Source organism: Citrus clementina, unplaced genomic scaffold (assembly GCF_000493195.1).
Source record: "Citrus clementina cultivar Clemenules unplaced genomic scaffold, Citrus_clementina_v1.0 scaffold_1, whole genome shotgun sequence".
Lineage (NCBI taxonomy): Eukaryota > Viridiplantae > Streptophyta > Magnoliopsida > Sapindales > Rutaceae > Citrus > Citrus x clementina.
Window position 1 is genome coordinate 7,388,248 of NW_006263303.1, and position 24,618 is coordinate 7,412,865.

General features: G+C 35.2%; 2 protein-coding genes across 3 annotated transcripts; both read left to right on the forward strand.

The window, feature by feature from the left end:
- Positions 1 to 1,566: 1,566 nt before the first annotated feature.
- On the forward strand, positions 1,567 to 13,128 carry LOC18055431 (probable RNA-dependent RNA polymerase 3). Of its 2 annotated transcripts, none has more exons than XM_006451208.2 (19): positions 1,567 to 2,069; positions 2,305 to 2,473; positions 2,583 to 2,712; positions 3,094 to 3,168; positions 3,724 to 3,913; positions 4,065 to 4,263; positions 4,346 to 4,433; positions 4,509 to 4,649; positions 6,246 to 6,320; positions 6,421 to 6,492; positions 6,991 to 7,097; positions 7,675 to 7,823; positions 8,082 to 8,307; positions 9,870 to 10,098; positions 10,927 to 11,069; positions 11,648 to 11,813; positions 11,959 to 12,103; positions 12,190 to 12,353; positions 12,456 to 13,128. In XM_006451208.2, exons 1-19 carry the CDS (start codon positions 1,727 to 1,729, stop codon positions 12,690 to 12,692), a joined length of 3,048 nt encoding a protein of 1,015 aa, XP_006451271.1. In that variant the 5' UTR covers positions 1,567 to 1,726; the 3' UTR covers positions 12,693 to 13,128. The 2 variants fall into 2 exon arrangements, with proteins under 2 accessions (XP_006451271.1, XP_006451272.1); XM_006451209.2 differs by having other exon boundaries at positions 1,574 to 2,069; positions 2,311 to 2,473.
- Positions 13,129 to 14,094: 966 nt separating this feature from the next.
- Positions 14,095 to 19,042, forward strand: LOC18055432 (NADP-dependent malic enzyme). The gene is made up of 19 exons (XM_006451210.2): positions 14,095 to 14,552; positions 15,055 to 15,175; positions 15,272 to 15,346; positions 15,494 to 15,645; positions 15,723 to 15,828; positions 15,937 to 16,002; positions 16,158 to 16,253; positions 16,335 to 16,406; positions 16,496 to 16,579; positions 16,669 to 16,767; positions 17,006 to 17,053; positions 17,186 to 17,239; positions 17,324 to 17,422; positions 17,504 to 17,593; positions 17,704 to 17,781; positions 17,920 to 17,994; positions 18,131 to 18,221; positions 18,529 to 18,657; positions 18,747 to 19,042. The coding sequence occupies exons 1-19, from the start codon at positions 14,401 to 14,403 to the stop codon at positions 18,833 to 18,835; spliced, it is 1,776 nt and encodes a 591-aa protein (XP_006451273.1). The 5' UTR covers positions 14,095 to 14,400; the 3' UTR covers positions 18,836 to 19,042.
- Positions 19,043 to 24,618: the final 5,576 nt, after the last annotated feature.

Genomic DNA, 24,618 nt, shown 5'->3' on the forward strand with positions numbered 1-24,618 from the left:
TCTAATTGATAACCGTATCAAATGTTCATCGATTTGAAACCACAACTGATCTTTGATATTTCGCTTTCCATGGGCCACTTGCCTAAGCAACTTATTATGCACAATTACACCACTCAATGGAAAGTTTTGCAACTCCATAAAATGTCTAAATATGCCTTGCCTGTCGTACCAAGAGACAGTTGCATTGAAATTATCTCTTGGTGTGACAACCGTCATGCCTCACCAAATTTACTCTCTGTCGCACTTAATATACAAAAAACACGTCGCACAACTCAACAAATATCCCGTTGCACCTTTCAACACTTGATTATACAAAAATTAAGTACAACTATCTAAAAGACATTTCATCGAACACCTAATATGCAATAGTTCTAACTCATCATTTTGATTAAATTTTATTTCGCTATATTCCTCTAAACAACCTATAATAATCTATAATCCATTCAAATCAATTTCATTTAGATTATAAAAAATGATAAAATTAGGTTACATAGGGTTTTGGGCTCTTTTGAATTTGTCAGATTCATTTTGGATTTGGATGGACTCGGGTGGATTCGAATTTGCCATTCGCTTTTCATGTTGATGACACAAGAGAGAAAACTTCTAGGTATGGTAAGGGAGAGAGCTGGTTGGTTGAAATGAGGAGGGCAATTTAGAGAAAAAAAAAATATTTGGTTGGTTTTGATAGGAAAAAGTTTAAGGGGTCAAATTTAAGAAATTCTGAAATTTTATGGTTATTTTAAAACATTTCCCAAAATTTTTGAGGGTAAGTACACCTCTCTCACAAGTATCGAGCCGGTTGCCTTTACATGCAAATTTGGTTGTTATAGCATAGGATAGAAATTGCTTTTTTTGTGTGAATTTTTCGTTTGATTTTAAGCTTGTTGGCCTCATTTAATATCATTTTGTTGGCATTAAAATATACGTTTTACCTAACATTTTGAATTGTATATAGAAAAATTTGTCAAATTTTTTCTTGCATAATTGAATTTATTGAGTAGTTTAGTGTTGTCTTCTGTTACAATTGTATTTAGATTATAGTGTGGATATGGTCGTTGTACTAATCTCAACCGTAAACACTCAATTAATGTAATGTTAGCATTATAACTAAATTTCTTGTGTATAGTGCAATATAAAATTGGATTGTTAATTATTTTATTATTTAACAATTAATTTAATTGAATTTCTAAAAATAAAAAATAATTATATACTTAGTGAATGAGGTTATTTTAAGTTTAATTTTTTTTAATTTGAATATTTAGCATTACATTGAAAATGATGAAAAATATTTAAAACAATTATCTTTACTTAGAAAAATATTTTCTTTAATTTTTCTTACTATTTCGGTTGTAAATTATATATAACTCAAACGATTAGATAATTAGGCCATCATTCTCCAAACTGCAGCAGAATTAATGCTGGTTTTTAAAAAGATCCGACCCAAAATAATAAATATTATTATTATTAATTAAAATGTTGTTTAATCACAGCGCGTGGCGCGTGTACAATGAAGTTTTACTCTTAAGTTCTGCTGCCACTGTGTCAGCTCACATCAATCAGTGAGTGAGAGCCGTCACTTTTTAAGCGGGAAACATGTAAAAAAAAGAAAAAAGAAAAATGGTACGATTACGCTTAAAAAACTACAGCACTCTTTAACATCTCGCTGCACAAATATTGTTTACAATTCTTCTTCATCAAACAAACCTCCTCAGACCGAAGCAGCATCATGAGCGACCCGGCGGTGGTCAGTCAACAAGGAGTAGTTTCACTGCCGCTTTCCGTAGAACAACTTATAAGCAAAATTTACACGGAGCAGAACAAGCTTCCGCCTGACGACGGAGCCAGACGCAGTCTCGCTTCCCTCGGCGAAGATGCAGCTCTCGACGTCCTTCGCACTATCGCCTCCGACAAAATCAAGTACAGTTTCAGCGGCTACATTAACTACTTGGTCAAGAAACGCAACAACAACGGCTCGCCGCTTAAGCGAGTGTGTTTTTCTCCTTCTTCTCCTCAGCAAAATCGTAGCCCAGTTACCGTCACCACCGTTCGTCTCTTAAATCTTCCTCAAGGTCTCGGTTTGTTTAATTTTGCTTAAGAAGGCGCGTTTGTTTAGTTTCCTTATAGAAGGAGGTGTTTTATTTTATTTTTTTATTTTTTTATTTTTTTAAGTAAAAAGTCGTTTTTGCAAAAGTGCTTCTTTTAAAGTACACATTTTAATACTTTTGTGCAGTTTTGATTAGAAGGTGTGAAATTTACTTTAAAAGGTTTTCAACTTCTTTTGGTAATTACTGATCATTGTTGCAGGAACAGATTATGTTGTGAAGCAGTCTCCGGTAGCCGACCAGCAGCCGAGAGGCTCGCCAATGAGTTCGATTTCACATGCAATGAGGCATCGAGCATCAATTCCTCAGTATGTGGCACTGGGAGAACTTGAATTCAGGAAGGCGTTTCTTATTTTGAGCTACATTGGGGAGTAAGTTCTTGCTTTAATTTCTTTTGGCTGTAGCTGTTGTAGTAAATGACTTTGCTTGCTGGGTTCTCAAATTATGAGCTTGTTTAATCTTTTTTTTTCTTCTCTATAGAAATAGTTTGGAAGAAGTGATTACTGCTGACGAAATTCGGGGAATGAGAGATTTACAAATGGCTAGATTTGAATCAGAAGTTTGGGAAAAGCTTGGCCGAAAAAATATCTCGCAAGAAGACCGACGAATGGTTTGCGTCATATGTTTTATTAGAGATTAATTCTGTTTCATAAAATGTTGAAACCTTAATGTCTGGCTTTTTTTAAAAAAAATTTTCCCCGATATTATCTACAATGACATACTTGTGAATTATTTTACATGTAGCCTGAATCACATTTTATTTGCTGAAAATGATATCTTAGCAATTTTTTCTAATAAAATGCAGCTTTGATCGAAAGCTTTCTTTTTTTAACTTAGTGACTTAAACTCAAGATTAAAATCTAATTTATGTCCAGTTGTGTATGAGATTTAAAAATGAGTTAACTGACTTGCTGAGTCAGAGATGGCTTTCCAGCATTTTGCTCTTCGAATGGTGTTGACCTCTATATAACTGATTACCTTTCTTTTGCAGTCTCTCAAATGGGATTCTGGGAAAACACATATGTACCACTGTCATATTTCCACCAAGGGGAATTGTACATTCAAGGTTTGTATGTCTTCTTGATAATATCCGTGCATATAAACAGCAATGCACACATTGATTGTATGAAAGGTATTTCTTTTGCATTTACTAAGTAGAATAAACTTTAGTTGCTGGTTTAGAGTTTGATCAAGCTTCTTGGAAACTGCCTGGGGTGTTATTGCATAATGTGGAATGTAGAAATATTAAGCTGAATTCTGATTATGGAATTTGATTTCAAAATCATGTCTGTGACCATAAGACCTTTTTTCCAACTGTTTTATTGGGAAAAAAAAAGGTTTTAGTTTTCAAAGTTCAGATGCTTTTCTTCCACTTGTTCCTTGTTTTTTTATTGGTTGCATGATGTGTGGGCACATAGATTCTTCTTCTTTGGTTATTTATGTATCACTTTTCTAACTTTCAACTATTTATTATCTAATAAATTACTTATCCTCTGCATTTTAGTTTGATGCTGCCATTGGTAAACAATGTTTCATTGCATTATTATTATTATTATTCCAAAAAATGTCTATTAGAATTTGGACATGTCATTAATAATACTAAATATTATTAATTATTTAGGGCCCCTATCTTAATCAAACAAGAACTCACTTACAAAGGGAATTGGGGGATGACAACATTTTGTTGGTCAAGTTTGATGAAGAGCTGGGGGGCCACAGAAGTTCAAACAATTGGAATGATTCTTATTCTAAGTACAATGAAATTGCAAGAGAAGGTATCCTTGTGGGCTTGCGTTGTTACCATTTTTTTGGTGAGTCTCACCCTGATCTGATTTTACGAATATTGAACTTTTGAGTTTTCATATTCCAATTTACTGCAAGTAATGTTTCAGCATTTCCAATATAGAGTTGTTAGAATATTGTAACGATCATTTTGTTTATATCACTGTGGTTATTAATTAGTGTTTAAAGATGGTGGTAAAGAAGAGAAGAAGAAAGACCCTAGTACATCACCCGTCAAGTGTTATTTTGTTCGTATGGAGTCCAGTGCTTTTATTGATATGGGTTATCAATATATTTTATCTGGGAAAACAGTCCATGAAGCCAGATACATGTTTATGCATGTTCGGACTGTTTCCAGTGTGGCCAACTATATGTCTCGGTAATACTAAGAATTTGCTTTCTAGCACCTTATTAAGTATTTTTTTTAGTACAATTACTTAACTACCTTTTTGGGAATTCAGGTTATCACTTATTTTGTCCAAGACTATGAAGTTGGAAGTTGATTTCTCGAGAATAAATATTGAGAGGATCGAAGATGAACCTTGTCGTGTATGATCCACAATTTTGTTTAGGTCCAAATGTGACTTCATTGTTGAAGATTTTTCTTTATCTTCTAAATTGCAGGATAAAGATGGTAATGTCGTCTATAAAGATGGGGAAGCCCTGATACATACAGATGGAACTGGTTTTATATCAGAGGATTTGGCTTTAAAATGCCCAACATATGTTTACAAAGAAAAGTGCACCAATGATGATAGCACTGAGGTTTGTCTTTTGTGCTTGATTTGCTTTAAATTATGCATCTGACTACTCATCAAGGGGAGTTGAAAGGATCATTAAATTTCAAGCCATTCGGTCACACTCATCCTGGGTGGGCTTACTTAGATGCTAAATTTGATAAACATTAATGTTTGTTATACTTTATTCTACTCTTTGGTACCAACCATTTATTCTGCCATAACTTCTTAGGAATGGGCCCTTATGTTGACTTCTTGGTGTTCTGCATTGGCATCTGGAAGATAAAATGAGTCAACAGAGGTGCCTTTTTTTTTGGTTTATTATATGAATTAGAAGAGAGAAAACATGGCTTTTAACTGGTTATATTCTTTGATGGTGGATCAGAGAATATATTCCTCTAAAACTGCAAAAATTGAATACCATGCTTTTAATATACATTTTAGGGGACTACACAATTGCACATACACATGCGTGTGTTAATACACGCGCTCGTTCCCTCACCATATTCATCTCAAACCCGACAAAGCGTCATTAATAGAAGCTTGATGGAGTCTTGCTCTAGCGTGTCGGAATGCATCAGTTATATGGCATCTGTTACTGCTAGAAAACGGAGTCCGTTATGGAATCCTTCTGAGATTATAGAAACTTGGATAAGAACCTGCATTTCAAAGTTCAATACTTCAGGTTTTAAAAAGGAGACTTAGCCTTCTAAGAATTGATGGTACTGCTGGTGAAGATGATAAGGGAAAACATGTTGTATTGGTTGTGCAGGGGTGGAGAAATGGCAATAATGGTGGTGATTCACTTTGTTGAGTTAGACCCTTGGAATTGATGTTTGCCATGGTGGTTGTGTCGGTGGTGGTGGCTGGTGCGGCCAGCAGATGCAGAATGCTGTTTTTAGGTGTTTTAAGGGAAGAGTTCATGGTGGGAGTTGCAATATTCCAGGATTTTAGGAAAAAGGCTCTTATATTCATGTTGATTTTGTATGTAGACTTCGAAATTAGTCATGCTCCAGTCAATTAATGGACTTTCAGATAGCGAAATTATGATTACCAGCCAAATTTAACCTTGCAAAATTATCAGGTATTCTGTTAATGGACACATAGCCACTTACTTGTATTTGGAGTCATTCATGTTTATTCATATATGTGGTTGCGTGTGTGTAAATTGCAAGCATTAAGTGTTTCTTCTTGCGTCAGGGAGAACATTCTTTGGTTGTTTCATTCTCTTCTTGGCAACGATTAAGCTGTATATTGTGTCTTTTTATCGTACAGTGAGTTACATCCACCCGAAAGAAACAAGGAAGGAGAAGGATGACTTTGAACAACTGTTATCTCCTCTTGTGCACCTGCCTGAAGCTGAAAAATGAGATCTTGAATTTTATTGATGGAAGAATACATTTACTTACACATTTTTTAATGGGATTGTTGAAGTTTAATGCACTTTGTACTATGAAATCAACAAAAATGTTTTAAGTTGATAGGGGCAGGAGTCCAACAGTTGTATGACATTACCAACATGTGCTATTTAACTTCTGGGTGGTGTGTTTTGAATATCTGTCATCTTTTGATATTATGCGTGCTTGAATTGTCTTTTCACTCATAATGTTTTCATTGTCATTAGAGATCTATTGATCGAAAAGAATTGGAGGCAAACTTCTCTGATGTGGCACGAACAGAATCTCATTATGGGGAGCCAGTATGTGTATCTTTCAGACTATGGTGCTCTAATATTTTATTTATGTATTTTTTTTAATAAAGGATCAGCTGCATTTTATTTCTCCTTTCTTGTTTTCCAGCCTCTGCTAATGCAGGTTAGGCTCTTTTACAATGGTACTGCTGTCAAGGGAACTCTGCTTTTGAACAAGAAGGTAAAAATCTACCATCCCTTTTCCAAAGCCGAATGAAGTGTTTGAAACTATTTTTTTCCATTTTTCAATTAATTTAAACACCCCCCCCCCCCCCCCAATCCCAAAAAAAAAAAAATCTTCATTATCAATTTTCAAAAAAAAAAAATACAAACACCCCCCCCCCTCCCAATACCAAAAAAAAAATTCTTCATTATCAATTTTTAAGTTAGAGAGTAGTAGATTGTGATGGTATTGTTGGCCTTATAATATTAAAGGTCAAGTACTTGGAGAATTCATGTAAGCTTCTCATCAAGTAGTTGATTTCTTTTGTATTTTTCTGTCTTGTTCTCCCCTTCAAGATAAATTTATTGATGGGGTAGTATTGAAGCTCCCAGAGCTTCTTTTTGGGAAACTGAAATTTGTCAGTCAATTGAAAAAGATTTGGTTTTGTTTCTTTACCATTAGCTTAAAATTTTGGTTACAATGTTTAGTTACATGTTTTATTTGTGAATTTGTTAGCTTCCCCCCCAAACTATTCAGATTAGACCCTCAATGATTAAAGTTAAGGCAGATCGAGATCTGTCCGATGGTCAGACATTTAACTCATTGGAGGTTGTCAAAACAAGGTAATCTTTGTTCTTGTTTCATCTTATTTAAAATGTGTATATTATGAAGAAATTTCATTGGGGAGAGAGGTTAGGTTACTTCTGTTTCTGTATTAACAAAAGATGGTCCTTGGTAGTCATTCAACTGAAAGAGAGGGAAAAAGGATTTTTGGAGTGGAAAATAGTTTTGATAAAGTAAGAAGAGCTTAGTAAGGCGAATATTTTCTGGAAATGTCTAAGAGAACAGAACTCCGTCGGCCTGGTTTCCGACCTTTTTTTTGGGGGGGGGGGGGGGTGGGGTTGAAAGGGCTTATAGGGCATGAGTCAGGAGGTTTTAAATGTGCTTTCAAAAACATGATTTCGGAAATAGTTTTAATAGATTTTGAAGGTCCAGTTTTATCTTTTTCAATTTTGTCTTTTCCTTTTTTCCACCCTTTTTATAGTAATTTTAAATAATTTGGGAGGCAGATGTTGATTTATCTTTTTGATTTCTTGATTACGACAACTTTGGCTTTGATGTGAGTGCGATGTCCTGCACGTTTTCTTAGGTTTTCTCTTGTTTTAATGTATCATTTTTAACTCACCTTTCACATTTCAGTAATCAACCCAGAAAGACTTATCTGTCAAGGAATTTAATTGCACTTCTTAGCTATGGAGGGGTCCCAGAAATTTTTTTTTTGGATATATTGAGAAATGCTTTGGATGATGCTCGGGGAGTTTTCTCCAATAAACGTAATGCCCTTAAAGGTAGCTGTAAATATTGTTTTATAAGGTATTTTCATACTTTTTTAAATCTTGCTGTTAAGCTGTCATATTACTGATCTTGTTTTGGTATCTCTATAAGAATTCAATTATTATTTTTTTATTCCACTTACCTTTAGTTTTCCCTCAATCTTTCTAAACACTGACCCACATTTTTTTTAGTCCATTGGCATCCTTATAGTGCCCTTCTTTACTAGGGTTCCACCCCTGACTCCTTGCATTTGTTGTTTTCTTCCCAAGCAGTTTCCTTTAACTATGGTGGGATGGATTATGATTTCACTTCTGCCAGAATGATCTTGTCTGGCATTTCACTTGATGAACCTTATTTGCAACATCGTCTCTCTATACTAATGAAGGAGGAAAAAAAGAGTCTTCAAGCAGGAAAGCTTCCGGTCACTGAAAGTTATTACTTAATGGGGACAGTTGACCCCACTGGAATCCTGAAAAGCAATGAAGTCTGCATTATTCTGTACGTATGTTCGTTAATCCTTGGCACATTTTTGTTTCACTATATACACTTTGCCATTTTTGATAAATGATTGGATTAGCTTTAAATTTTTGCACCTGAACTGTCTTGGCCATCTTTTGGCACAACAGTAAATTTACAGTTCAAACTACAGTTTTTGGGTCTTAGGTTGGTTCTAATCTCTTTATTTTGCTTTATCCAGTCTTGTCTACACTTACATGGAAGAGTGGTAAAGTTTTGAAATACCTTCTAGTCTTCACCAATAAATTGGAATTTCTTTAGTAAATGATTAGTTTATTTATTTGGTGCACTTGAATTTTGATCTCTCCTTTTCTTTTTTATCATGTTTCTTCTTCCTTTCATTTTCCTACATTTTATGATCCTCTTAAATAAACATATAGATATGCTAAAACACTCTTTTAATCACTATTTTTTTTCTTTGGAACATCTTATCTTCATTAGCTCTGTGCTCCAATAAATATGTTACCTTGATTCCCTAAACAGCATTAATTCCACTTGCACCTTCATCTGATTACTGTTCAGTACATGATGACTATAACTTTAATTCCACTTTCTCTTTCTTTAATCAAACCACATCCCTTCTTGTGCACCTCTTACAGGCAATAAACCCGCTTATTTTTCTGACTTTCAGATCAAGTAACCTTCAGTAAGTTATCTAGAAAATGATATTATCATGTTTATCAGCTAGTTTTGAGCTACTTAACCTGTTGGCATTAAACCTACTCATTTGGGAAATATTGTAATGGAACAACTTAAACACCATTGTATACATTAAAACTCATAAGTTCTAAAAATCATACATGTGCTTGAAGAAGCATTAAAGCACCTGGGCAGCTCTTCATAATGCCCTACTTCATATGTTACATAAAATTGTCTTCATGTTTACCTTATCAATTTAAGTGAACTTGTATGTTTTACAAACATGTCAGCAGTAACTACAACTTACCTATCAACACCCCACAAAGTTTTGATTTTTGGTATTGTAACTTGGACTGGAAAGATATATATTTCAAATGTTAGTTTTCTTTGATGAGCAAAATATAGAGTACAGTTTAACCATAATATCTTTATCAATATTATCAAAACTACAAGCCGTCAGAAGTAACACATACCAATTAATTATGCAATTTCCATTTTTTCAGTATTTGCAGACTTGATTATTAATATGTTTATGATGACAGATTTAATTAATTTTTGTCCAACAAAGGTGACTCGGGGATAGAAAAAATGTTGTTCTCTATGTACCGAACCCTCAAGCATTTGTGATAATCTTATTACACAACTGGGGAACTGGTGCACAGTGGACAATAACATTCTCTGTCATTTAATGTACTTGGTGTGTTTCTGAATGACTCCCGTGTTTCTAGCTTTACCAGTATAGTTGATAATCATTTTAGTTTGTCATTTTATTGATTACTAAAAACAGATTTGACCTTCACCTATGCAAATGAAATTGGTGATGGTTTAATTAAGAGTAACAATAACAAATGGTTATGCATAATTTTTTCTGCAATACTTATGTTATATGCTGATGAAATATATAGGAAAGATGGCCAAGTGTCATGGGAGAAGGTTTTAGTGTATCGGAATCCTGGTTTACATTTCGGAGATATACATGTTCTGAAGGCTACCTATGTGAAAGAATTAGAAGATTTTGTAGGAACTTCCAAATATGCTATATTCTTTCCGTGTAATGGGCCACGCTCTTTGGCAGATGAGATAGCAGGGGGTGATTTTGATGGTGATATGTACTTTGTATCTCGAAATCCTGAGGTTGGCCTTTATTGCACATTAATTTTTATCAGAAAGCTTTTGTTTATGCATGTCTACGTGATTAATAAATTATCTTTATTTGAAGTTTGCTTTGTCCTTTCCATTTGTAACTGCAATGTCAACTTTGTATTTGTTCCATTAAAGTCACTAAAGTATCCTCTATATTTCGAATTTCATTATTTGGTGCTATTTTATAAAGTTCCGAGCTGTTGAATACCTGGGCAATTGTTATACCAGCACTTAGGTCCATTAGAGGTGGGATATGATCTCAATTTGTTTCTCCTCTAATTTCTTGCAGATTTTACTTTGTTTGCGTCACATATATTCTCTCCCCCCCTCCCTCATGACGTTCAAACTTCAAAATTTTTATTATCTTCAGAGATGGCCCCTTCTCCTGGTGGGCCTACCTAAATGTTGGAATGCTCAGTTCTTTAACCTCTGAATATCTGTTTCCTTCTGAAGTATCATATGCAAGGAAGGTAGTGGTAACCTGTCTCCTTCCACTCGTTAAGACTTGCTGAAGGGAATAACAGTAGGATGCATGTCTGGGGAAGAAGCTAAGACATCTTAGTTACCAAATTTTCATCTGTATCCTAAAAAAGGAGTGGAGGCCTTGGGAAATTCTTTTTGGATTACTCTCAAAGCCATCAATCTCTATAGCATCCTTGAATCCCTGCTCCTTTTCTTCCGCTATTCCTTCTTTTCTTTCTTGATAGTGCTGTAAAGAAATTGTTCTTGGTCCTTTGTCCTCTTTCGATAATACCATAGATGGTTTATTTGATTTTGATTGTTTCTAATTCAAGCATCTATTACTGTATTTCTCTTCAGCTGTTGAAACACTTCAAAGAGAGTGAACGTTGGATGTCTACTTCAAAAAACCTTTCGGCCAATAAAAGACCAATCGACTTTTCGCTTGAGGAACTGGAGAGTGAGCTTTTCAAGCTTTTCTTGAATACAAGATTTTGCCCAAGGTTTGAATTGATTGTTTACCTTGAAAATAATTTTCTTTCTTCATCATGTTTAAATTTAGCTTAATTCTGAAAACAGTAGCATTAAGCTGAATTTATTATTCATAATCTTCTCTATGTTTTATGCATATTTATATAAATTTTAACTTGATGCTACTATCTTCTGTACCACATCTTAAAAGCTATTGACATTACATTTGATCTCATGTCAACAAATATAGACAAATATCCAGTCTTAAATACTACAAGCAGAGTTTTTATTGTTTGACTTTCTTTTCTAAAATTTTCAATTGGTCATTTGTTCTGAAACTTCTATAATGAGTAGCCAAAATTTGTACATTTACACACAGTCCAAATGTTGGTTCAAGGCCATGCATTTTATTTTTGTTTAATTTTACTATATTTGCCCAGTAATGCTGTTTCCATGTTTGTCAATTTCTTTTTATTGGGCAACTGAGGCAGGAATCGCAATGCTATGGTCTTTTGTATATTTTTGGTTATGGTTTATATAAGAAACTTGTGGGTAAATATTACATTTGGGCAATGAAGCTAACATTTTAATTCTATTGGCTTACTCTTAGTAATGCCAAGAGTTTGGCAGCTGATTGCTGGCAGGCAGTCATGGATCGATTTCTGACACTAGGAGATGAGAGTGCTGAAGAGAAGGCCGCAATGAAGGAAAACATGTTGCGATTGATTAATATATACTATGATGCTTTGGATGCACCCAAAAAGAGTGGTATAAAGGTTAGTTATTATAACTTACTCCAGTACAGTAAGTCTATCTAACTATTTTACATACATAATCCTTGACCATCCAAGAGTATTTGTATTTAGAGATTGGAGTCCCAATTAGAATTGGCATAACCAATTTTTCCCCACTTGAAAACAGGTTGAAGTTCCAGAAGATTTGAAGGTAGAAAAGTTCCCATGCTACATGCGGAGAGACGAATCAGTTTCTTTTGAATCCACATCTGTTTTGGGAACAATATACAATACAGTGAAATCATATGAAGCAGTGGATCGGTCAGTGACTGGTAATAGTCTTCTCCATGAGGTTGACTGCTTTCTTTGATGATTTAAAGATTTATGAAGTGACGGAAATGTATTTTTTCTGTTGAAGAAATTTGGAAACTACCTTGTTTTGATGATGGAGTCCCGGAAGCATGCATGACAAAATGGAAAGGTTACTATGACCAGTACAGGTGGGAAATGAAGGAGGCAATTGATAAATGTACTGTGGAAAGAGAGGAGGCAGCTGAACTAGTCATAGAAAAATATAAGCAGGTAATCTTCAACCCTAGGTTTTGCACATGCTCAAATCCCTTTTGGCATGAAATTCCCCTTCTTCACTCTTACTTGGCTAATAGCCTGTCATTTTGGTCTTAGATATTATACGGTGCTGCGGAATTTGAACAGAGCACAAGGACTCTAGAGGAGATTTACAACGAGGCGCTTGCCATATATAATATTACTTATGACCTTGCAGCTAGCCGAAGACAAGTTAGTTATTGTAGCTTTGCTTGGAGAGTTGCAGGTTCAGCCCTCCGCAAATTTTATGCACGGAGACAAGGTGACAGGAGCATGCTTTGCTCAGCTTCTGTTCTGAGAGAGATCTGTGGTTGAAGGAATATAGTGTCATGCAAAAAAACGTTGTAGCGTATCGTGTATCAATCTCGCCTATTTGTAAATAATGAGGGTAATAAGGGGATTAAAAATTGTGTAAATGTAGTATTTATCATATCATGCGTAAAAAATGTGGCTTGATTTTAGGTAATCTTGTCCCTGATGACTTGAAAAGAGTTTTCTTGCATTGTACCCGCCAGCCGGTCTATTTCGAAGCGTCCACTAATTAGGCAAAGGTTCGGTCCAACAGCTGTCTCAAATACAATGTAATGCGTTAACAAGGGACAGAGAACTTATGAGATTTTGATAAATGTTTATCACTTAGGTGGGATAGATTAATTGAGATAACTCCACGTGCTATCCTCTGAAACACTTTCCACCTGCGACCTGTCCCACGACAAATTGGACTTGTCTTTCTTGTTCCCATTGCCATTAGAATCAAATTTCCATTTCATTGCAAGAAACTTTGTCCCCTCTCTCTTTTAGGATTCCTCAGTTGCATAGGGTTGTGGCCAGTTTAAAAACATAACCACATTGACATTAACAAGCAGCATAAGCAAATTAAATAGGGCGAATTGGAATAGCAGCAGCAGCAGCAGCATTAGAAGGGAACAGTAACGAACATGAACATGAACATGAACATGAAGAAGTAATTTCATCTGAAGTGGAGCTGGACCCGGACCCACAAGTGTATTGGTGGCGTGATAAGTATCGGCCACGAAAGCCGAAGTACATCATGCACCTTGCGCACGCCGGTTACGACGTCCGCGACGACAAACAACAACCACCCTCCTCCAAAAACTGTGCTAGGTCACATAATTAAAATCTTTTACCCACACCTTATTCTCGTGGCAAAAAATTTCCTACATACACTATAGAAGACGACGTCGGATTTGAAAGCCACGGCAATGTCGAGACTTGTTGCATCATAAGGTGCCTTGACAACAAAAGGGATTTTTCTACTAAGCGTGGTTTTAAGTGCATTTTTGAACGTGGCATTTTAACTTCAAACGCCTTCCCTATCGTAGTAGATAGATGGATTTATTTTGGACTCTTTTTTTTTTTTTTTCTAATTATAAAAGTGTATACGATGATGATTGAGGTATTAGGAGTAGTATATTCCATTTAACACTTCACCACCGTCCTAATAATGCCTCCTCCATGTTACTGGGTCCTCAAAGCAAAGCAGAAGTCGCTGCCAAAATTGAGTGCGATGATGTTGACTTGCGAGGATAAGGCACAGCCTAATCTTTTAATAAAATTCAGTAAGATAAATAGAGGATTTTGTCGGATTTTTATTATGAAGAATAATCTTCCCGCAACTCCGCCGACAAATAACGACAAATGAGTCGTTGGTCTCACTCTCTTTGTTATTGCTCATTCTAAAATTTACTATCATGTGCAACGATTCACTGAATATAAACTCCATCCATATTCGTAACAAAATATACTCAAAAGCCATCCTAGTCTTGTCATTTTCCTCTTTATTTAACAACTCGACCTCGTGAATAATCACAGTACAGCGCGCACTCGGAACCTCCACTTGAATCAATCAGTCAACTGACAACGACTTAGATTTTTTATATCTACACTGTACAGTTCGGACTCGTTTCTATTCTATGAGGCATTTAGCACGGCGAAAGTCAAGGGAGTGAGTGTTTGTTTGTTTTCGTTTTTGTGAAAAGCAGAAAAAGTAAAAAGAGTGAGAATGGAGAGCACCATGAAGGAGATGAGAGACGGAGCTTCGGTTCTCGACTTCGACTCGAAATCCACCGTCGAAGGCGGCGTTGAAGACGTCTACGGTGAGGATCGTGCCACCGAGGACCAGCTCGTCACTCCCTGGACCATCTCTGTTGCCAGGTGTCAACCTCCTCGTTGTCCGTTTAACATCATTTTGTTTCAGCTGTGATCTTTTTAATTTCATGTCAAGTTTCAAGATCATGTTTCAAACTTTTGGCGATTTACTTTGATCACTTTGATTTTTCACAGAAGCTTAATCTGATTTTAGACTTTCGAGTAATTCGATCATTAACTAGATGGCTTTAGATTTTTGCTATGAGTTGAAACTGGATCCTACAATACGAGCCTAGTATTGAGCTGCTGCTGCTTTTAAGTCGGAGCTGCTCTGGAAAAAAAAGTTACAGTAATTATAAAATATTAAGTTTGAGATAAAGGAACTGAGCTTTTAAACACAGCATCAAATATTTACGGAATGGAATATTTTAGAGCTCTTAAGCTACGGCTGCCAACCACAATACTAAACAGACCTTCAACAATTATAACAACATTCTAGTTATGTAAGGGCGCATGTTTTAGCAATTGAATATTCACGGCTATTGAACTTTTTCCATCTAAATTACAGCGGGTACTGTTTGTTGAGGGATCCACGCCATAACAAAGGGCTTGCTTTCACTGAGAAAGAGAGGGATGCCCACTACTTGCGCGGCCTTTTGCCTCCAGCTGTTATAAGTCAACAACTTCAGGTTACATGCCTTTTTAAGTTCAGAACCTCTTATATCTCTACAGAATAGTTGTTACTATTTTGTTCTTGCTAACAATTTCTACGTGCTGGAAATCAGGAGAAGAAATTGATGAACAGCATCAGACAATATGAAGTTCCGCTGCAAAAATATGTGGCCATGATGGAACTTGAGGTGCCTTATATACTTGCGTTAATAAATTCTCTTTATTTCAGGGTTGATGGTGGTATATTTTTGTCACAATTTGCTTAGATTAACTTGTGCTGCTTAGTATTTGAAATAACAGGAGTTTGTCATCATTTTTGTGTTTTGGGTTGACAGGAGAGAAATGAAAGACTGTTCTATAAGCTACTGATTGATAATGTTGAGGAACTTCTCCCAGTCGTTTACACTCCAACTGTTGGTGAAGCTTGCCAGAAATATGGAAGTATCTTCAGGCGTCCTCAGGGTCTATACATAAGTCTGAAAGAGAAGTATGGTCACTGTCTTTCTTTTTAGCAGTCCTGCACCTGTAATGCATAAATTTTGACTTAATATAATAACCGTACAGGGGAAAGATTCTTGAGGTTTTGAAGAACTGGCCTGAAAGGAGTATTCAGGTTATTGTTGTCACAGATGGTGAGCGCATTTTGGGACTTGGGGATCTTGGCTGTCAGGTCATTATCGATAAACATTCTTCTTGTTTTACTTTCAAAACAAATTTTTTCATTGAATTTATGAGGGGAAAGGTGATGTTTGCCACGACCATGTTTGAAATGTTCTAGGGGATGGGAATTCCTGTTGGGAAATTGGCTTTGTACACAGCACTTGGAGGCATTCGTCCCTCAGCAGTAAGCATTTCTTGGATATCTGGCCTTAAATATAGACATAAAAATAGAATTTAACGTTGTTTAAGAGTCTACATCATAAGTTTTAAATCTGTCCACCTAATGCCATCATATCCTGTTCCCATTGTAGTCAACTCATTTTTGGCTTCCTTTTGTAGTGTTTGCCCATAACCGTTGATGTGGGTACAAACAATGAGCAATTGTTGAAGGATGAATTCTACATTGGTCTACGACAGAGGAGGGCAACCGGACAGGTTTCAGCAGTCTGGTTCATAATTTGTAATTTGAGGTTGAAATTTTACTTGACTGCTTAGCCAGTCTTCAATACTTTTCAGGAATATGCTGAACTTCTAGATGAATTCATGAGTGCTGTCAAGCAAAATTATGGAGAAAAAGTTCTTATACAGGTTAGGCATGAAGCAGACTACTAGTTTTTTAAATTATGAAATTCTTTTGCTTGTTCCTAAGTCCAGTTCTTTGGAACCAAATGCTGCAGTTTGAGGATTTCGCAAACCACAATGCTTTTGAGTTGCTTGCAAAATATGGCACAACTCATCTTGTCTTCAATGATGATATACAGGTATGAGGTAGTGGTAGCATAATATTGAAACTTGTGATTTTATATAAACTATGTTCCTTTTCCTTGTTTTTTATTTTTATTTTTTTTAGGGTACAGCGTCTGTTGTTCTTGCTGGGGTAGTTGCAGCACTGAAGTTGATTGGTGGCACACTGGCCGAGCATAGATTTTTGTTTCTTGGAGCTGGGGAGGTAAGCACTGCTCATCAAAGATATTCATTAAAAGCCAAACATTGTAACATCTTTAAAGGAAAATTTTGAAATGAATATATATTTTTTTAAGAGGTGAAATTTTTTGTTCAGTTATTTTATATTCGAGAATCTCGGTCATTATGGTTAAATTTTGGAAATAATGTCCGATTCATACAATTTTGTCATTCCTGTCGTACAGTAAAGTCACTTTATGTTACTTCTTGCATCATCCTTGCAGGCTGGGACTGGTATAGCTGAACTTATTGCGCTTGAGATATCAAAGCAGGTATACACTTGCTATTGTCTTTTGTTTATCTCTTTTGTTGTATAGTTGGTCACATGGAGGAAGAAGCAATTTATGTTATAATGATTGAGAATATTCTTGATTGATTTATTAGCTTTCATATGTCATTTGCAGACTAAAGCTCCTGTGGAAGAGACCCGGAAGAAGATATGTCTTGTAGACTCAAAGGTAGTAGAAGGCTTGATTGAGATTCTTTGGCGACCAAAAAGTTTATCTGCTAGTCTCTGTATTCATTTCTTATTTTGCATGCAGGGACTGATAGTCAGCTCCCGGAAAGATTCACTTCAACACTTCAAGAAGCCTTGGGCTCATGAACATGAGCCTGTCAACAATCTCTTAGATGCTGTCAAGGTGTTACAGACGTTTCTTTGATTAATGTTCAGTTTTTTCAGTGTTTGTGGGTCCTTAAACTTTTACTCTCTTTGTCATAAGGTAATCAAGCCAACAATTTTGATTGGATCATCTGGAGTTGGAAGAACTTTTACAAAAGAAGTAATCGAGGCCATGGCCTCCTTCAATGAGGTAGTGTTTCAGGCTCTCCTTTGGCTTATAAGGAAATTTAATTTTTGTTCTCTTTTCAAACGTATGTTTTAAGTGGGAGAAATTGAGCCTAAAGTGGTTAATGCTGGCAGAAACCTCTCATCCTGGCTCTCTCCAACCCAACCTCACAGTCAGAATGTACAGCTGAAGAAGCTTACACTTGGAGTAAGGTACAAACAATAATTCTGCAACACTTTCCAGGCTTCAACTAAGTTGGGGATGCTATTTTGTTAAGTAGACCTGTATTTTTCTACACACAGAAAAAACTAACTATTGTTATTTACGTTCCTTCTGCTTTTGATTTGAAGGGTCGTGCAATTTTCGCTAGTGGAAGTCCATTTGATCCTTTTGAATACAATGGAAAAGTTTTTGTTCCTGGCCAGGTCTATAATCATAATCATTTTGCATTTGCTAAGATTCCTATAATCATATTTCTGTTATATTTTTTAATAATTACTAGTTATTGAATAGTAGCTGAACTTAGAACGCTTGACATTTTTGCTTTTCCCGTGAATCCAGGCCAACAATGCTTACATCTTCCCTGGATTTGGTTTGGGTTTGGTCATCTCTGGAGCAATTCGGGTACATGACGACATGCTTCTGGCAGCCTGTAAGTAGGCGGCATATAAAGTTTAGCCCGCACTTTCTTTCTCTTTCTGTTTCCTGACATCTAAATTATATGAATAGGCTTTTGTTGTCAAATGGACTGAAATAATTAGGATGCAACAGAAATTAACTGCATATTGCACCACCATTTAAGAACAGTTTGTTACAATGTGAACAAGTCCACTGGAAAAATCCATTAACAAATATTTGAATTAGCCGTGAACGTAAGTGTTCTCTTGGCAAACGTGTAAAATCATTAGAGCTTGTTTACTTGGTGATTGATAAACTAGTTGTGTTTTATTCACCGGCAGCGGAAGCCTTGGCAAAACAAGTGACAGAAGAGAACTTTGAGAAGGGATTGATCTACCCACCATTTTCTAATATTAGAAAAATTTCAGCCAATATAGCTGCTAATGTTGCTGCTAAGGCATATGAACTAGGTGAGTGGCTTACATGTCCTATATACCCCAGTGCAAATTCTTAATTCCCAATTTCTGAAACTTGATCCTTTTACTTTTCTGGTTTGTAGGCGTGGCTACGCGTCTCCCTCGACCTCAGAATCTAGTGAAGTGCGCTGAAAGTTGCATGTATACCCCTGTCTACCGAAACTATCGTTAAATGTTCTGCCAAAATTTCTGTCTCCGCTGAGTGTCTTTAAGCAAAAATAATGTCAAATAACTTGTTTTGGTGTGTTATGGTGGCTTTTGTACTTGTGTAAGTATTGCTGTATATGTGTACTTATCAAATGAAGGTGTTGGACCACTGCCTACATGGTTGAAGAATATTCTTCATGATACTCGTGATATTTTTACTGCGGTCTAATTATTTAATCTTGCATTGCTTAAATATTTTCATTCCAAGCTCTTTCGGTAATTCCAATTAGGATGGCAATTGGGTGGGTTCGGGAAGAGGATCATGATTTCTGAATCTATCCCCACACATGAAAATTCTTATTAGAGGGCAGTTTGAGAATCTTTTTGAAAATCTCTAAAGGGGGTAGGGATTAAAATGAAAAATTGATTTTATTTATTTAAATTATTTAATTATTTTAAATAATGATAATTTTGTGTATACCCAATAATTAAAAAATTTGAAAACATGGTAATGTTATCATTTCTTCCTCTTTTCATCAGTTTTCTCATAAATCAATTAGGGTCAGTAAAAAAGTCTAGGTTAAACTTGGGTGTGAATATGAGCTGAAAAATATAAAGTCTGCATAGATTGGATCTGATTAAAAGTCTAAGAAAATAGTTTTTTAATTTATAAATAAAAAATATAGATAAATTTTTAAAAAAGAAAAAATTCAAAATATTATATTAATATATTTTTTATATTAGTATTTATAATTTATTATATTGTCTTACTAATATTTTACATATTAAATTATTATTTTATTGTGTATGAGATAATTATTTTTATTTTATTAAAAAAATTATTTCAAAATTAATGAAAAGCCTAGGCCTGACCCATCTGAGTTTGGATAGGCTTTTAAAGGATCAGTGCCGATTATCAAGAACTTGGGCATTTTCTAAGTTCAGACCCTTAGTTTGCCAACCTTAGAATCAATTAAAAAAAAATTGGTAATTTACAAAGAATATGTAACAAAATGAAATTTATAGAGGCATAGGTGATATATGTCACAGCTTTAACTGAAACAAAAATATAAAAGTTTCTGTAAGTATAAGCTCATCAGACAGTTTAAAATAGGAAGCATCGCCACATAAAATTTACCCTGCAAAGAGAAACAGGATAAATTATTGGAGGACCATTTTCTTCAATGAATTATTTTGTGACTTGGGGGGCCTTAGCATCCTAGGCCTTCACACTGTTCCAGATCCATCCCTGAGGGATTATTACTCCATTAGGAGTTTCTTATTAGTTAATAATTAGCGAAAAAATAGTCTAACTGCGATCATTGTTTGGACATTGGATTGCTCAGGGCTGGAGACAGCATATTAAATGATTGGTGGCATATTTAATAGCAACATAAAAAAAATCCAAAAATAATAAATATATAAATTTGGAGTAAGGAAGATTTGTCATTTGTGTGCTACTATCAATAATTTTTGGCTTCTGCAGATGCAAAAAAAAAAAAAAAAATGGTTTTAAGGATTTTTTATGGATGCTGAACTGGTGGTGAAATTAGTAATTGTAAAATTAATAAAAATTATTAATGAGTTTGTGAGCTATTTAAATATTAAATTAATACTAATATTTATAGGCTGAATTTTAGTTTACAAAGTCCAATTCATTTTAATTTATATTTAAAAATATTGGGTGTGATAATTTAAGTGTAAATATATATTAGGGGGTTGAGTATAATTGACTCGGGCCCCCTATTGTTGTTGTTATAGATTTTTCCTTTTTATTGAAGTAGATTTTGAGTGATGCATAGATCAAAACTATTTACGTCGTGTTTCTTATCGTAATAGTAGTGTGCAATATTAAAAAGAAAAAAATCACCATTGTAATAACTCTCAATAATCATTTAGGATTAATTTAGCGAGGAAGTTAGATTTTTGAAAATCACGTACTCAGATTAATAAATGCAATTAGCATCTTAGCTTGCAAATCATGACCAAAAGAAATTAATTAAAATCGATAGAAACATGTTAAAAAATATTTTTTGTGCATGCATGCCATTCAAATTATATTCAGATTAATAAATACAATTGGAATCTTAGGTTGCAAATCATGGCCAAAAGAAATTAATTAAAAAGGATAGAAACATGTTAAAAAATAATCTTATGAATGCATGCCATTCAAATTATATTAACATTTTCGACCCCAAATTAGTCGGTGGCCTCCAGGTTTACGGGGACCGGGGTACTGCTGTCATCCCTGCTCTCAATACTTGCATGTGTCTGCCAGTTCATCAAAATCCAATTATCCGTCAAATTTATTCGAGTTAGTGGGTTTGTTTTATTATCATTTTTGTTTTTAAATTACAACCTAATGGAAACTTAATTCTTATTCCACAGAAAATTCAAATCTTAAACCTCTTATTTTCACTTAAGAAATTTTACTAACTAAATTAGTTGGCAATACCAACCCAACATAACATATATAATCTTATTTTTGAAAAAAAAAATCTTAAATATGAAACTTAATCTAGTCATATGACCGAGATTTATTTTATTAAATAAATAAACTAATTATGTTTCATATTTAAGAATCCTTAATCAAACAGAAAAAAAAAGTAAATAAAAACATTTTATCTCCTATGGTGATTTCCTGAGACACTATGTTTCATTATCTTATCACGTTTTTTCTGTTGAGTAGGCAGCAACGTGCTTTCAAAACAAACTATAATCTAAAAGAAATAAATTTAATTTAAAAAACAACAAAAAGAAACAGCCATAACGACGAACTCGTGCAAGTAGCAAACACAAAAGCTATACTATTAACTACCATGAACCCTTGTGAGGTATACGCCATCACGCACCTTATTTTTGTGCGATAAAACACGTGTCACTTGATTATTAACTGGTACCCCATAATTTAACTAATGATCATGTGACACATAATCCGTTGAGACAATAGCATAAGCGAGGGTATGCACCTGATCATATTTCTAACTAGCATAACCATTGGGTAGAAAAAGATCATATATCATCAAGATTATAAAGTCTATGACAATATTTGTACAGTTATGTAACAAACTATTGGATTAATCTAATAAATACCGATTGCACTTGCCTCAAAGCTTGGTTTAGTGGGTTTTAAACAACTTCGTTTAATTGGCCACTCAAGTTCAAATCCTAAAGAAGTAGACATGATAGATGTACTTATTGATTATTGTAGACAATTGACGCACTTGGTGTTGTGTGCGGAGTGCGGAATCAAGCGCACCAAATAATTATAGAAAAATAAAGGACACAATTATTTAACGTGGTTCAGTAATTAAACCTACGTCCACGGATGCAAGAAAGATAAGTGTTTATTTAACAATTAATAGAGTACAAATATTTGAGTAACGAAATCTCACTTTCCAGAAATCTAAATATACCTAGTACTCTCATACTCTGCAGGAAAGATAAATTTCCTAAATACACTTCTCTCACTTCTCTCAAAAGCTTAGAAACTTATAAGCTTAACAATTTTGGGATATAATGAAATGAAGAAATGACTTCAATTTATAGGCTTGAAATTAGTACTATTCCACTTAACCCATGCAAATATGTCAATGGTGTCCATTTGGCAAATTTGACAAATTTGCCAACTTTTCATTTTTTTTTTCTTTAATTGTTTGGTAGCCTTTGAAATTTTGTATGCCTTCTTGAATTTGGATGCCACATGCATGACTTTTCAACAATTCTCCACCTCAGCGGAAATTTGTCTAAATCTGAGCTGACTACCAACGAATCATCATCCCCAAAGTGGCTGCATCTCTGTGACTGCCTACGTACCCACAAATTTAGGATCAAGTCAACCGTAGTTCATGATTCTCCAAACTCAACGCGTTCGAAGAATTAGTTTCAGTCCGTATAAAGATTTACTCAATCTGCACACACGATTTTCCTTTCCAGCAACTTTGAAACCATAAGTCTGGGTCATATAGATTTCCTCCTCTAAATCTCCATGTAAGAACGTCATCTTAACATCCAATTGAGCCAACTCTAACTCATATTCTGCAACTAAGGCAAATAGGATATGAATGGAAGTATGTTTTACAACTGGAGAGAAAACTTAATTGTAGTCAATACCTTCCTTTTGAGCAAAACCTTTTGCCACGAGCCTTACCTTGTATCGAGGAGTTGTTTGATTCGAAGATCCTTGCTTTTTGGTGTAGACCCATTTATTGTCAATTACCCTAGTAACTCCACAAGTTCCCAAGTCTAGTTTTGATGGAGAGATTTCATCTCTTCTTCCATGGCTAACTTCCATTGATCACTTTCACTGCTGCGTAATGCTTCACCGAAAGTGTTGGGGATGTCATCATCAATAACTGAAAGTGCATAGGCTACCACCAGTTTGAGTCTCCACCCATTCTTCTTGTCTCTACGAATCTCTATTACAAGTATTCTCTGTGCATCACTCAAGTCTTTCATCTCGAACTCAGAAGCCAGCTGCTTCTTTAATCTTTCGATCTCATCTCTATTCTTTGAAGCTATAAGCATATCATCGACATAGAGTAACAAATAGATGGAAGTTCCATCTGGTAGTCTTTTAAAGTAAACATAATGATCGTGTTCACTTCTGGTGAATTTCTGCCCTTGTATAAATTGATCAAATCTTTTGTACCACTGCCTTGGCGATTGCTTCAGTCGGTACAAAGATTTAATCAACCTACACACATGATTTTCCTTTCCAGCAACTCTGAAATCACAAGGTTGAATCATATCGATTTCTTCCTCTAAATCTCCATGTAAGAACGCCGTCTTAACATCCAATTGAGCTAACTCTAACTTATATTCTGCAACTAAGGTAAGTAGGATACGAATGAAAGTATGTTTTACAACTGGAGAGAAAACTTCATTGTAGTCAATACCTTCCTTTTGAGCAAAACCTTTTGCCACGAGCCTTACCTTGTATCGAGAAGTTGATTGATTCGGAGATCCTTGCCTCTTGGTGTAGACCCATTTATTGCCAATAGCCCTTTTCCCCTTTGGTAACTCCACAAGTTCCCAAGTCTGGTTTTGATGGAGAGATTTCATCTCTTCTTCCATGGCTAACTTCTATTGATCACTTTCACTGCTGCGTAATGCTTCACCGAAAGCGTTGGGGATGTCATCATCAATAACTGGAAGTGCATAGGCTACCACCATATCTTTAGTAAACAATCTAAGTTTCTTTATCTCTCTTCTTGGCCTCTGTGTTGCTATAAAATCATCATTATCTACATCATCAATTGTTTCTTCATTTTGTGGGACATCAGAAGAAACAATCTCTTCTTCAACTCTAGGTGTCACCTCCATAGTTGAACCTTTCAAACTCCACCCGCTGCAATACCTCTTTGGTCTTGTTCTCCACCTGCTGAGAACTTGAAGCTTTCATCATTGAAGCTTCATCAAATGTGACATCTCTGCTACACACAAACTTTTTGTTTTCGAGATCCCAAAGCTTTAAGCCCTTTACTCCACCTTTGAATCTCATAAAGATAGCTTTTCTAGCACGATGATCCAGTTTACCATTTTTGACATGATAATAAGTTGGACACCCGAATATACGAAGGGAATCATAGTCTTGTGCATGCTTTCCAGACCACATTTCCATAGGAGTTTTACCTCCAATTGCAGCAGAAGGCAACCGGTTTACCAAGTGACTTGCGTAGCTCACAACTTCAGTCCAAAACTTTTTATCTAAATCAGGATTAGATAACATACACCGTACATTCTCCAATAAAATACGATTCATACGCTCAGCCACGCCGTTCTGTTGCAGTGTATGTCTCACCGTGA